The following is a 16,186-nucleotide window of genomic DNA, read 5'->3' as shown; positions in this document are numbered from 1 at the left end:
CAAGCAATTACTGCATGACCATATCTTCCTGTTTTCTTGACGACAGCCTCTTCTTTTTCAGGTGTTTGTTGCAATGTATGTTTTGCACAGCTCAACTATTAAATAAAGCAAATGAAGTGCAACAAAACTGACACAAATTAAACAAATTGCAGCATATATTCTGCCTTCAGCTTCTTACAAACAAATGTCTATCATTTGTGATTAATGACTTCTGGCATCTAGTTCATGGTCAATTTATGTCAATTTAAGATTACAGAGACTAAGCTACTTTACAAGTCAATTAAAAATTCAATAAAAAAATCCAGTATCTCTCTTTCAGATCCTTGCAGAGGTATGTTTATCATATTCAGAAATGCTTACATGTAAAAAGGAGATGAAACTGCACGTAGACATTCTAAGTGGGATGAAAGCTACATATTTGATCTAAGCATCTCCCAATCCATCCCTATATTCTCTATCAATACACATTACTAGGACTTTATTATAGCTGCTATTCTTGTAAGTAGAAAAATTAACATTATTTTCACTCAAATTATTACTAATATTGAAACAAAATTATGGTGTTAAAATGCAGTCATTTTCTAGGATAGGAGAACCCCATCCAGGCTACATGCTGTAGTTATCTATGCTCCCAAAGAGTTATATTCTACTGTAAGAATGAAAGTATTTGTTTTTGACACATTTCCAGCTCGGCAGCTGAAAACAAATCTTTCCAAATGTAAATCAATATCACACTTTGAAATATCATACCTGACACTGCTTTAAGTACAAGGCTGGGCTAGATGACTTCCTGAGGTTCCTTCTAACCTGAATTATTCTGTGAGTCTAACAATTCATCAGAGTTGTGAACTCCTGATATGCATTTCAATCAAACATTAAGTCTAAAGTTTAGCAGTAAAACTTTGAAACAAAATCCAGTAATTTCAGACACCCAAATATGTACACATTGCTCATGAAATGGCAAGACATACACTCCAGGGTAATTACACATTCCCTAGAATTTTTTCATCACTCAACAATGCTTGGACAGTAGTACAAGTTAAGATCTATTCATCCTGCAAGGATGCTGTTACATTTCTGCCTTACCCAGCTGATCCAAGTTTCCTCCATTTAAAGAAAAAAAAAACTTATTCTAAGTTAGTAATTTTTTGACAGTGTTCTAATAAAGCCTGGCTTTAGAGAATTAAAGTCTGTTGGCATGACTCACTTTAGGGAAAAAGGTGGAACAGTTGCAGCTCAACACATCGGCCTCCTTGGAACTGTGCCATGGCACTGCCAGAAGCAGCAGGTCTGCATGTGATCCTGATGCAAAAAACTACTTGCAAGAGAGATTGCTAGGGAAGGGAGAATATTGCTATATCCTCAAATTAAAGCACCTGGAATGCTGAGTGACAGAAATTTTGGGCTGTTATTCTACTTTTTCCCTTTTTCTTTCTTTTTTTTTTTTAAAGGAAGGAAGGAAGGAAGGAAAAGGAGGATGACACAACAGCACACAGGTTGTCAGCAAAGTCCTTGGAGGAGCTGTGGGGCAAAAGTGAAGTTTTTATCCAAGTGAATGATCAAGCTAATAAAGTCTTGTTTTTTGGCTGACTTGGAGGCCTCCAGTGTGGCTGAGGGGAGCTTCACAGAAGAACTTAGCAGAGATGCAACCTTAGCAGAGGTCTTAAGGGAGAAGTCAGCCAGCACAGGCGCCCAGCTGCCGAGACCCATGTCAAACCTGGTGGATAGCATAAGAGAAGGGGTGCATTTCTAGTGACACTATAGCTGAAATTGGGTACAAAAAGATTTGAGTAGAAAAGAGAAGTCCTGCAGCACAGACATGAAGCTCATAGGAGATGAAAGAGGGTTTTGAGAGCCCAGGAAGATAATCCAGTTTCTAGTTGTAATGCCGCCTCTCTCACTAAGATTGAGCCTCCTGAATGAAAATAAGGTTAGGTAAAAGATGAAGTGCCTATATCAGTTATTACAGGAGGCTTACTTAACATACTGATGAAAATGTTAAGGTTTATTGCAAATTGAGGGAAGCCTGGCCAATAAATTTTATATAAGCCCAGAACAGTGTTGCTTGAAGTATGGATTGAGAAATCGCATTAAGGTAGATGTCAAAGAACTGAGGGAAGCCTGGCCCATAAATTTTAGAAAAGCCCAGAACAATGTCACTTGAAGCATAGTCTTCGACCAAATTGAAATGGTTTTCATGGGGAAGATATCTTGGAGCAAGGGAAACAAATATACCTGGTTGAAACGAAGGGAAACTGGGCCTTCCAAAATGCTTATAGAGGATGTGAGAAGAGGCAGGAAGATGCTGGGGTACCAAAGGGACAGAGGGGCTTTGTGCAGCCTAAATTGCTGAAACCAGAAAGAACAGAGAAAGCCAGTATCAGCAGCCAATCCTTTTCAGGACCCACAGCACTACTTCCCACAGCTGTGGCACTGCTGGGAGAGATGAAAGATTGATAATCCTTCCCATGGGGTGCACTTTTTAATGTGGCTGGGAAGCAACATAGAATGGGGATTATTTCATAAAGATGAGGGTCCTGAAAGGCAAGCAGAAAATGAATGCGATCTGAACACAACAAGGAAAGCACCTGGGCAGCATGTGCAAGCAAGGAAAAACAGGTGCTGGATTACCTAGTGTCAGTCCTAAACAGGCCAAGTTTACCATATCTTGGTCTAAGTGTGATTCAATTTTGGAAAGAAGAAAGATGAACATGTCCCCTGTCTCAGCCTCCAACTAGAGAAAACATTGGCACAGTTCAGAAGGGCTGGAGAAGAAAAAGAACAAGGAGGAGAAATACAACCCTCTGCTTATATTAAGCATATGGAGTATGCACTAAAAGACACTTAGAAGAGGATCTCACTATAAAAGAGGAAAATGCTGCATGGGGATGGCTCAGATAAATTATCAGAGAAGTCTGGCACCAAACTTTAGCAATATAACAACATACTTAATCAATCTGTGTGAAAAAAAAAACAGTTTGGTCAACTGGGCAAAGTCAAGACAGAAAATTTTTGGTCATTTAAAAAAGGGTATTTTTATTTTTTTGTTTTGTAGTTTGGTACAGGTGAGTCTGGACTTTGGCAAGCTGATATATTTGCCAGATGCCTCAAAACTGATTTATGGGCTGCCCAGCAGCAGCAGAATGAAAAAGAAATACTTCATTCTGTGGCGCACTTCAGTAGAAACTTGCAGCTGGGAATGGAACCAGAGCACCACTGAAAAGGAAGCTTTACAGATTTATTTTTAAAAAAATGCAATTCTACTTATATAATCTTTACAACATACACAGATGGACAATTCACCTTTAAAAAAATTATCTGAAAGGGAAAACTGCAAATTTGTAAGGCAGAGTTTGTCACTGCAAGAATACAATTCACAAACAGAACCTGCAATGAGGAAAGAGAAACAGGATGCTGATTCTGCTTAGGCAGAAAGATGCTTAAATGTCTTACAACAACCTCTGTCTTCCTTTCCAGAGTAACAGTTAAGGTATCTTAAAACATGCAGAACATTAACGTTCATAAAAACAGACCACCTACAACATGAGCCAGAATCCCTGACAACTGCAGATGTTCAGTACTTCTGAAAATTTGATCTATGATATTGCCTATTTGTTACAAGAAATGCAGGAACAAGAGAAATAGTGACCACTATTACTGTTTCTTTCCAGTTTGGTGATGAAAGCCAAAAAATGAACATATAAATATGGTTCAGGAATTATAGTCATACAGTCCTTCCCTATCTTATTGGCAAAATTATGCTTTTTTTAACCTGCAGCAAATTTGTATTGAAGCTATGAAGTACAATTTCCCAGAATCACCCTACGAATACCTTAAAACCGAGCAGCATTGCACTGCCATTACAGATGGCTACATAAAAAAGTTATTAGGTGATTATTTTCAACAGACTTTTTCCAACTTTTTAAAATTCATATTTGTTTATACTGCATGTTCTCTGAAAATTCCATAAAACAGTAACATTTGGGGCTTACACAAGCTATGTCTTATTATCCGTACTTTACCAAAGCATTGTGTATAGCACATCTTATTAAAAGACAGATCTATTTCATATGTGCAGCTTCACTGCCTTAAATGAAATGTACATATTTGGGAAGGAAATAAAAGTTTCAATTAAAAAAAAATTGGAGCACAGAAAAGACAACAAAATCGATGGTCTAATCCATGACATTACAAACCACAGTTAAATCAGTAAACTCAACATAAAGTTTTTTGTAATGTCAATAAGCAGGGAGAACACAACTCAGTATGAACGCACTATATTAAAGCTCCTAAAATGTGGTTGCTGAACCCCTCAGAGGCAGTCCCATAAATGAAGGAATAAGATGTTAAATAATAGAGACTAAGACATACTGAAGACTGAAAGTAGAGGTAGCATCATAAGAAAAAAAAAAAGAAAAGAATGGTCTGTTGTTTGCACAGATTAGATGGTCTGATATACTTTCTTCAGCAGTTATGTCTACTTTAAAATTGCTGGAAAACAACTCAGAACACTAAGAACACATATGCAGCATCCTGCTTCCTGAAAGCTGAACACAGTACGGTCAACAAGTCCAATTTCTTGTTAATTCTTTCAACTACAACACAAGCAAAAGCTGGTCTTGCAGGTAAAGCAGCAAACTTGAGTTCAATTTCTCAACAACCACATCAGGCTCACACGACTTGCCAATCTCTGCCTCTGTTTGCTTTACAGCCTTTTGCCCGAGAATTTCCTCTAGTCTGTACAATATGTGAGGAGAGTGACAGCTTTGTTTTAATGACTTGCATGGCACTGCTGTAACAAAGCACTAGCCCTGAGATACAAATAATAAAGCACTAGGATTCAAGTATCTACTTGCAGAATTCTGTAATTAACAGCAGAGGAGCATAAGTATGCTGCAATGATAACAAATTAACAAATCAGCATAAATGAATAAAAATAAACTCTTAATGTGCAGAGGGAGTAAGAAATAATTTGGTCAAGCCTGTTGAAATAATCCAAAACAAAGGCAGTGACTATTTTTCAAAGGCAGAATATGAAAATAAAAATCCAGCAATCTGTAGTGTTTGAATGAGTTTCAGCTAAAATAAAAATCCAAAACCAGAAAACCTAAGAAGTTTGCTTACTGTTCCATCAGGATTCAGAGACAACAATGATTAATGTGAGTTGCGGTTCTCTTCCATAAATGCACATGCATTTGTGAATTAAGTATCTCCCAGTTCTTTTGCTGGAGCTGCTAAGCTGTCCAGTAAATTCCTGGCACCATCTTTGAAGTCTTTATGATTTGACACTTCAAATTCCCCAAAATTATTTGAGGATCAGGAATGGCTGCCCTGCTTAGATCCTCGATCCAGAAGATGCAAGTGCTACTCTGTTATCAGCCTATAAATGGAATATGAGCCATGGAAAAATTCAGTTTTAATTTAAAAGCTATTAATTTAGAGAGGCCATATTTTAAGTGTTGAAGCAAAACAAAAGCCACTGCCTTTCTTCTGGAGATTACAGAATGACAAATCATAAAATGTTGCATGATATTTAATTAATTTTAAACACAATTCTTTGCAATACAGCACTGAGCTATCACGTAAAATATGAATAGGGCACATTAAAAAATGTTTTAAAGAAATTCTGCCAGAAAGAAGAATAATAGTTTTCATTGTGCTCACTCTGCTGTAATCTAAAAAACACAGAATATATAGATTGTTTGGAAAGAACATACCTATTAACTCCTTATTTCTGACATCTAAGGCCATGTTTCGTAAAGCTGTAGCAACTGCACATACCACCCGGTCATTGTCTATTCGAAGCAGTTCCACCAGGATCGGCAACCCTTTTTCTTTGCGGACAGCAGCACGGATATACACTGACCACTGTAAAGACATGTGAGAGAGCGTGAGGACAGAAGTGGGAAATCCATTACAGCAGGCAAGGTGTCTGGGCTTCTAATAGATATAGAGTAAAGGGTGACAGAAGCGTGGGGATGCAAACTCCAAAGAGAGGGAATAATTGTATTGACGATGCTGGGCAACCACTTGACTTGGAAATCCACAGTTCTTTTATGGCGACAAAAACATTAAATGATGAATTGACTTTAATCCTAGCACACCCGCTTACACTTACACAGCCCAAGTCTGCAGACCACTTGCTTTGCATCAGCAATTCCTATATAACATGTAATGATAACTGTTCATTGCTAAAACCACAAAATTTACGTTACAAGATATATATTACAAAATATGTTCAACAGCTCTGAGTATTTTCTTATCATTATCATATGAACCATTCAGTCTAAAAATATGAAAGCACTTTTATAATTTCTCTTGTGATTGCCACCTTGTTCAGAAGGAAAAATGAGGACAGCTATACTTCTGGTTTTGGCAACTGTAGTGGTCCTTATGGGAAGACACTTGTACGTCATGGAGTTAGTGATCCAGGTACCCCCTACAGAGGTGCTGTGCTGCAGATCTAGCTTGGCCTTCAGCCCTGCGCTGTGCTGCACTTACCCTTGGCCGCAGGACAAACTCAGTCGGCTCATCATAATGGAGTACACGACTTGTACTCAACTTACTGTCCCTCTACGCTTGAAAGTGAACAATTGTGTTACAGAAGTCTGTTTTATTAGAGCTCACAGTAATAAAAGTATGTGTGAAGTGTTGCCAAACAATACTGAATACAACAACACGAAGTGGAATGACATCAGAGTCAGATAATTTTGTGGAAAGTGTTTTTTGGTTTTAAGAAAGGTGCATTTTTTCCTATCTGAAGTGGTGGGTGGGATATTGCAGCTGCTATTTTTATGCAGCTTCTAATTTAACTCTGGGTGTGTGCATCAACTTAAAAGAAATAATTATTGTATTTGAGATATACTCCCTATGTAAATACAAACCTCTACAGCTAACTATCTTAAAAGAATCCCAGAAAGAAAACATTGAGTGATTACATCTCCTATGCTAATCATCTGAATTCACTGGAAATGCTTCTTGAGTCTTAGCTCTTTCTGTTTAAAAAAATATAATATAATATAATATAATGTAATATAATATAATATAATATTATGTTATATTATATTATATATATTGCATAATAACTGTTTTCTTGTATGAGGAGAATTGTGTATCATTTAACAAGGAGCAGATTACAAAATTAGAGGCATGCCATTGTCCATTTTGGGGTGATTAAGAAGCTGCAGCTCTGCACTGTAGAACTGCATCTGCAGCTTCTGGTCCACACAGTGAGGTAAATGTAATACTGAAGTCACGAAATTACAAAATGCAAATAAGACCAGACCCATGACCTTGTAGTTTTAAAGTCTATGGATATTCCCAAATTTGAGACATTTGGACGTGCACGATGTGCAGCTTTACTTAGTGCAGTCCACATCAAAACAAGCGATCTTCTGGGCCTATATTCCTTCTTATACTCTGAACTCTCCTCTGAATTTTCAAGAAGTCCACATTCATGCTCCTAGTCCTAATATTTTAAAGGAATTTATTGCAGAGGAGCCTCTCCTTCCTCTCAGTGCCATGGCATGGATGCTTATCCTGCGATCAATGTAAAGCTCTGGAAGCCCTTAGCTCTTGAAATATTTAACTAACAGAAATTAGGATAACATAGGTCTCAGCATTTTCAGGTCATGGCAACCCTACTCTTTGCACAAACCTTCCTTAGAGAACAGTTACATAGGAACAGTGATCCTCCATAGACTGAAAGGGAAAAAAACAAATTCCATGAAACAGAGCATTAGAAAAAGGAAAATACGCTTTACTGTCAGCAGACTATCTTTAACCTCTGCCTATGGCCCCCAGTTACCACAGTTGAAGTACTCACTTCAAAGTTTATAGTACAGACAGGTGCCTGCACAACAAAAGTCAGAACATATTTTATAGTAACAATAGTAGATAGGGAGGCAGGCAAGGTCTGCAGTATTGCGATATTTGGAGTTCAAATATATTTTAGGTCATGTCATTCAGGGAAAATCAGGAGAAAGTAAAAGAAACCAGCATGTAAAGAATATTGTATGATTATTCCCCCCCTACAGTAACAATGCATAACAAAAATCAGCCAGCTGGACAGAGCATGAAGACTGTGTTAAGACAAAAGCGATAATGGCTACAATAACTTTTCTATTCAGGTTAATGGGACGTGAGGTTCTCAGCATCATTGAGCACAATAATGCAATGTGTCTAAAATGTAAATGTGCCATCGTTTTCTGCAGCAAAGCAATGAATAGCTCTAAGGTAAGAGAAAATAAAGAAGTTGCAGCAGGATTCTTGATTGATCTTATTCCGTGCCCTCTTCTCCTTTAGTTTTTTCTCTACAACCAGTGTATGGTTTCATCTTGGAGGAAGAACCATTAGACATGAAACTAAAATAAATCTTAATGATCAGTGACTTTAACTGAAAGTATGTACTGAAAAATAATTTCTTTCCTATAGCTTGATTTTATTGGGATATTAATTATAAGGGATGTGATGAAACCCCCAAATTAACGTTTCTAAGCTTCCTTTTTAATACCCATGCATTTACTTGTCACCTAAATTCACTGTCACCTGCAGCTAGGTGTATGCAGAGTGATGTCTCTTTGCACTTAAAAACTCTCACCCCTGTATTTTCTACGCCTCTCCCAGGGGAGGCATCCACTGTGTGTGCTATGACTACAAGGTGACCGCCCGAATGAGTGTTCAGGTTAACAGGGAGGCTATTTTGAACATGTAGTGAGCCTGTCTGGTGGAGGTGAGAGTCCTGGCTAGAAGTCAGTATATTGTGAGATGCTGATATCCAGTGTAAAAGTACATCCCAGATTTACTGCTTTCAATGTGAATTGCCTGGGGAATCAGTGGGGCTGTTTAAAAAAAATAAAATAAAAAAAAATCACATTTATGTCTATTCAATGCCAGAGAGAATCTAAGAAGATGCTATTGATTATTCACTATATTACAAAAATCCCTGTAAACTTTTCTCCTTGGTTTTTTTAAAGTTAACTATGAAGGGAAATCACAGGGACCTGTTTTATGAAATCCAGATTTAGGAGAAACTTCTTAGTCATAATAGTTTTCATCATCCATTCCAAAAGAAAAGTCTAAAAGAAACAAGCAGATTTAGGAAACAAAATAAGAAATGCTTTTTTGACCCTATGGAAAGCAAAAGACACTGTAGAAAAAACACTGGAATAACTGAGTATGAAAAAAGAGAAACTTTACCTCCTCTCTGAATAAATGACATGCAAGTCTTCAATACTTGTGATGTAGCCATTAATTTGATCACAGTAGTCTATAATATGGCTCCAAAGTCTTCATAAGGGAAAAATTCAGATAAAATGTTTTATAGATGCACATATGCACACATGTGCATAAAACAATGGGAAAAAGCGAGAAAAGTATGTAGGAAACCTCTCCTCTACCTTGCACGTTCCTCTCCCTCTGCCCCGCATAAGCTCTCCTTTCTGAAACAGCAATGCCACCTGCTTTAGAAAAGTTCACAGACTTGTCACTGCAGTTTGCTAGCATTACAGCCGCATTTTCAAGTCATTCACCTTAGGCAGAAATACAGAAATGTCAATTAATTGTTTCAACAGCCTCTGGAGAACTTTCCATTTGGAAAGTGGTAAGAACTGTCTGTGTCTCCTCTGAACTGCTGATTAGGACCAGCCTCTGCAAGCAGTTATGCTGCACCGCCTGCATTTCAGAAACACTCCAATGGAGATGCTGCAAAACCCTTACTTTATTCTCTCAGAGAATGGAAAAATTGATTCACTCTTGTGTATACTGATGATTCTTTTGTTTGCCTAAAGCCATCATGAAACATTCCTGCATTTACACATTGCAGGTCAATTGATAATATGAGCTCAGTGAGGTATAAAAGGCAGACATGAAAAATCATAGAAAAGAAAAGAGACAAAAGGTTTGCTGCCTCTCTGTAAATGAGACACTCTGCCAACATATTTAATCATCCTGTTACTCCACAAATCAGTGGCAGTGTCAATGATCAAATAACTGTTCAGTTTGTAAAGAAAAAAGACTCCTATGGGAACAGCCTATACTTCAGAGGGAACGAGAAGCCAAAAAAATTAATTATTATTGCATGAGATTGCAGCTAAATTATCAGAGACAGGCACAGGAGCCATAATCTGTGACCGAATACTCTTTACAGGTAATTGAATTTGTGGGGCATAACTACTATACGTCACTTTGAAGGCATCTAGTGCATGTCAATGTCCACTTTCATTAGTGTTTTTTTTTTTTATTTTTGTCATGGTAATTAGAAAGAGAAATACAGGAATCTGGAAAGTTATTTCTTAGTTTGTCACAGTTATTATTATAAAGGACTATTTTCAGAGCTGAATGCCTCCAGGGATTAAGATTACATTAGGCTGAAAATCTACATAAGAGTAATTAATCTAGATAAAACTATTTTTTTTTAGAAAAAAATATAAGCAATTAACTATTCAACTCTTTTTAGTGTTATGAATGGTTTTCTTTATTCTTCTACCAAGTACCTGCACAGATGCCCAAACTAAAAATGGGAAAAAAAAAAAGCCAACAACTGAACAGACCTGGTATTTTGAATGGACTCACTTTTCCTTCCATTGACGTCAGTATTATCTGAGTACCTCCAGATTATTTGGACATCAAAAACACTTAAATTTCAACTGGAATTTGCATTGTAAGGCTACAGTTCAACATTCTGACTCAAAGACTCTACAGAGGTACCAAGTGGTAAGGGGAACAGAAAAGACACAAGCCACAAAATCAAAGCCAAATGAAGGCAGCAAGCATGACAAAGCAAACTAAGTTATCAACAGAACCAGGAAGATTAGAGAGACTCACAGTTTCCTAGGAGAGGCTTAGAAAGGCTCTGACAGGTAAAAGCAGCAGAAGGAACAACAGATCGTGGAAGAGAACTGTAGGTTGAGTAATCAAAGACCAACATTCCCATTTGTCTGATCATACTTAAGCACAACATACACAGCTCAAAAAAAAAAAAAGGATATTTTTATATTCCACTTAGAAAATTACAGGTCTACTTTTCCCCTGACTCCACTGGGGTCCCTGTGGAGTCACACCACATGAGTCTGTAAGGCTCTGTGAACTTCTCTTTTTGCAACATCTGAAGAAAGTGAGCACTCTCCAGGGACTCTTGGCTCCCAGACTGCAGTGCTCACTTCTCGGAAGTGACTCCACCTGGGACGCCACCACGAAGTTCTCGACATCTCTGTGATGGGACTACAGAAAACAGCCTGGGATTCACCTGCCCAGGAGGAAAGTCTTAACTGGTTACTTTCCTCTTGTACCATGACCTTAGTCAAGCTTAAAGAGAAAGCAGAAATCTGGTGGGTGAAGATATACAGCTATAAAAATAAATAGAGCTAAACTAAAATGGAGCTAACAGAAGACGCATCAATATGTTTCTCTGTATTAATGGATGCTGCCTCAACTATGGGGTTTGGGAGAGGGGAATCCCACCCACTTAAGATTTCCTGACAGATTAATGCACTGGTTATTTAGAAAGCTTGCCTTTGCTGAGTAACTGAGGTATTATAAGTGGTCTTCTCCACTCTATAGTATAAGAATTCATAATATTAGTATTTTGGAGAAAATGAATTAAACCCTTTTCACTGGAATTCAAATAACTTCCTCCTGGAATAGCTTGATGAAACTCTAAAGGGTGAATATGTTAATAATTAGAGTAATCAGTGAAGTCTGGCAAAGAATCCACAATATGTTCTGGCCTGATAAGAGGAAGATTGCTAAACTAGATGGCTGCTACTTTAGACAACAATTTTTCATTATCTGTGTTTGGATGGCAAGGAGCTGGAAACTCTTTTCTTCCTGTTCTTTGAAGTAGCTGCATTGAGCTTGTGACTGAATCAGTCCCTTTTATATTTTCAGTTTCTTTATCTAAATAATTTGCTTAATAGGTCTTTTGTTCCTATAAGACTCAAATTTCTCTAGGATGGAATTTAGAAAATAGATGTAGCTGAGAGCCTAAGGCACAAGGACTGGTATCTCATCAAACTATCTCAAGAGATCAGGCCACTGACGCAGAAACCCTGTTCACATGTGCGTTGTACCTGTTCGGGATCAAAGGCAGGGACATGCAGTCACCCAACAAGAGAGCATTGCCATGCCCTGCAAAGCACGGTCAAAGACGGAAGCAAAAGCAAAGGAGGTGAAACAAACTGCCTGAGGACTGCAGCGGTGTCACTCTACTTCAGGACATGTGCAGAGTTGCCCTGTTTCCGATGTTACGGAGCAGAAGGACCTAATGGACACTCAGGAAAATGAGGGCTGCTACCCTGTCATCTAAGCAGTGGGCTGAACAGCAACTGAGACAGAACAGCAGGTGCACAGAAGGGCCCCACAAAGGTTCAAAGGAGGTTTAGTACATATTTCAATGTAGGGCATTACGCTGTCAATAGAGATATACTAGCTTTTGGTTCCTGTGTTTATATATATATAAGGAAATCCTAGTTGTGATGACAGCACTGTGGTTTTTAACCACATGTAGTACAAAAATGATCCTAGAGGTGATGAGATCACAGCAATGAGTATTGCAGAAATGTCTCCAGCAAGATAAACTGTCAACAGACTAAATTTAGCTGTCAGATATATACAGATATACAGATCCCCGATGATATCTCCTTTCTTCCTGAGAGCAAAATTTTGTTCACAAAGGACATAAACTTGGAGTCTTGATATCTTGACATAACTTTTCACACACTCAGTAATTTAACTTGTTAATAGCCTACTGACCAAGGTGAAAACTAAGAACTTACCATTCCTTTCTTTCCACTGGCCAAGGAAAATTACTGATTCCAGACTATACATAAAAATATCTATGAAGATTTCCTTTTACAGAATGAGTTTTGTCATTTTATACTTCATAATTTTTTAATATCCAAGGTATTAAAATAAATAATGAAATAAGATTGTAGAAAGGACATCAGGTCTGCAGGGTTACGGTGACAGGGATTTCTTAAAAAGCAGACGTGTCTTCAGAATATAGCTAAGTCAGCAAACCTCCTATTTTCATTTTTGTGTACTCCACAGCATTGGCAAAAGCCAAACTAAGTGCCAAAGACAACTAACAGAGCTCCCAGAGAGAGCAGGTTCCTAATGGGAGATAAGAGTCTCCGCTGCTTTTAGAGGCCTGTCTTGAGCCTTATTTCCTCAGGGAAAACTCTAGTTAAGCTTGGCTGAGGAATATATTTGCTTATTTTTTTTTCATAGTACTAGGCAGCTCTAAAATATGAGATTATATTAAGTATAATAGAAAGTGTAATAAGTATACTTGGAAAAAGTCTACTTTTGGAAAACTCGTATCTAAAAGTGGCAGTGAAAGAGAGCAAAAATAAAACCAGCAGCCCTTCTTTCAATGGGTTGTTCCTTCTGCCTGCAGGAAGTTTAGGATACAGTGAAATTATCCTGGTTACAATTCGATGGGAGAGCATATTTTGGAAAGCAATGAGTCTCTTCAAACCAAAATCCACTGAGTCCCAGGTATTAGCTGAGCTCTGCTCTGGGGGTAGGTGTGGGCACATACAGTGCTGACAATCTGATCCATACATATGCAGAGCGCATACTGCTGGTGGTCATCAGTCCCATAGCAGGCCAGAAATGCAGTAACCAACTGCTACTACCACAGGCCACCATGTGAAGCAACAGTCAGGCTTGAAACATAAGTGCATCCTGGCTGCAATGTGGAATATTTTATTTTGTCAATCCTTCCCACCCCAAGCGCACATATTTGGACATCTCCATATATATTATTCCTGGAAGACCATTCACATCATACAAAGATGCATCAAATAAGTACATGAAGCAAAGGAGAGATCTGTGAGCAGATGTATGTCACTTTTCATGAAAAAAAAGGGTTTGCTCTCTTCAGACTCCAATACCTCTGTCCTCCCTACGGACCAATGCCTTGATGCAGAAGAGTGAGATGAAGGAACTCAAACTCTTAGGGTCCTTCCAATACAAATGGTTGCTTGCAAAATCGCTTTGCACCATATCAGTGAGGAAGCGTATCATCTCAACTGTAAGGTTACTAGCATCCTGAAATAACGCTTAACTTTACCTGAAACAGCATCTTCCAAAAGGTAAACTTTCTCATTTGGACCAGTTAATATACTTGTCACCAGTATGCTCCTTTTTGATTCACTATAGTTTGTCTTGATTCTAATAATAATTATATGAAGACCATATATTGTATTAACCATTGTATGAGAAGCTAATTTAGCCAACAGATGGGTAATATATGGGAAGACTTGGGCCCAAACAGTGTTCCACCTTGACATAGAAAAATATTGTGCAAATATATGTGTATACCACCTTTTTTTTATTATTACTTCTGCAGTGCTTGGCTTTACAAGGAATTCCTGTAAGTGAAACAGGGCTAAAAATGTCCTACAAGCTAAGATTTATTAAGATTTATTTCCTTTCACATGTGCATATGTTGACATTATGTGTATGTATCACTGTACTCTCTGGAATAAAAAAAATTTTGTCCCACATTCAGCCTCTCTCAGCTTTTAATCCTTCAAGCTACATTCTGCTGCTTTCCTTTCGCATTTGAAATTTTCAAAACTAGTCTAGGGGATTTAGACACATATCAGTGGTTAATTCTAGTGGCAGACATTTATCTAAATCCCCTAGACAATTTTTATTTTTTTTAAAACTTACTCTAGTCTTCCTTTTATCTTCCCACTTCCCCTTCATAATGACATTGGTTATACACTGCCCGTGTTAAAAGCATTACTCCTCTGTCACTGAAGAGGATTAGACAGCTTTATATCTAGAGGAACCAAAAGGACAAACCAGTTGGAAAAGAGTCATGAACTGCACTAAATTTTTTTCAAGAAGAGACCACATCTTGTGAAGTGTGGGAGTGTGCTTGGTGCACAGGATACCTCATGCTCTCTGGGATTTTTCTGTCATTAAAATAATGCTAATGGGAAAAAAAAAGAATCAACCACAATTGCTATTAGCATTGATAGTAACAGCAATAACATTTAATACAGTTTCCTCTTTTTCTCTCTTTCACTTTATCATACAGTTCAAACTAAGTTCTTCTTGAAAGATTTCAAGCAAAAATCATTTCCCAGTCTTTATACAATTACAGTTTCTTGCAGGAATTCAGAAAATGAAAATCTCCCTTAGGAATAACATCTTCTTTTAAGAGTTTGTTATCTTTTATTTCAGTCGTTTTATGTCCAGAGATTGTAGCAATGGAAAAGAGAGGTCAAAAGGTGGAAACTTATGTGGAAACTTATGCTTATGTAATCCCCAAAGAGGATTATTCCCCTCACAGAAATGGCTAGTATGACATGTGAAATTAAATATATTCATTTTGTGTCTGCACATCAGTTGAACTGGAATTGGTGAATCTTTAGAAAAATAGAGTAACAAGAGAACAACCAAGCCTTCCCCATGATACCAGGGTATATAAAGTTCAAGTCAGTTTTTCTAACACATTTTCTAACACATAACCTTACAAAAAAGCTCTACAGAGCTTTCCTTCCTCTCCAGTTCACAGTATGCATCTGCCAACTAAAGAATGACAGGTATGGATTTATTATAAATGGGAAAAAGGGCACTATTTGGATTTTAGCATTCCTATTAGTCCTGACAAACGTGTCATACATTATTTTCGCATTTGGACTAGTGCTACACCCGTTCCCAGATGAATAAAACACATGTACCACGTTTCTGTGCCAAGATTACATAATATGATGTGGTCTTTAATATGGGAATAATAAAACTGTAATGATTTTCAGGCACAGTGTATACACAGCACTTTGCAAGACAAAATCAGCAGGCAGAGATTTTGTTGCTCATTTCATTATGTCATTGAATGCAATGGTCAAAGGCATTTTATAAGGTTGGTGGAATGTAATGCTCAAAAACATTACATGCCTCTGAAGATCTCCTGAATCTGCCAACTAACTTTGCAATAAAACTTCATGGAAAAAACAAGTCGTTTATTAGCCTCAGGGCTAATATTTCAAAATGAGTGCCTGATTAAATTGGTACTCATATATTTAATATGAATGCCTGAACATTTAAAACCAAACTGCATGCTGTCTGAGACCCAACTTTGAAAACAGTATGCCCCAATACATGTGTGTTTTCATAGTAAATGTGAAAAATCCTCACTGAGAATTAACTTAAAAACAATGTATTATATTTA

General features: G+C 37.6%; 1 protein-coding gene across 1 annotated transcript in view; it reads right to left on the bottom strand.

The window, feature by feature from the left end:
* CTNND2 (catenin delta 2) overlaps positions 1-16,186 on the bottom strand; it is a 723,110-nt gene that overhangs the window by 64,827 nt on the left and 642,097 nt on the right. Inside the window, exon 16 of the mRNA XM_067291004.1 lies at positions 5,718-5,868. Coding sequence (XP_067147105.1) covers positions 5,718-5,868 — 151 coding nt within the window. The remainder of the gene's footprint in view (positions 1-5,717; positions 5,869-16,186) is intronic.

This window comes from Apteryx mantelli, chromosome 2, assembly GCF_036417845.1.
Source record: "Apteryx mantelli isolate bAptMan1 chromosome 2, bAptMan1.hap1, whole genome shotgun sequence".
NCBI lineage: Eukaryota > Metazoa > Chordata > Aves > Apterygiformes > Apterygidae > Apteryx > Apteryx mantelli.
Note: the sequence above shows the minus strand (reverse complement) of the source record. Positions and strands in the feature narration are given on the sequence as shown.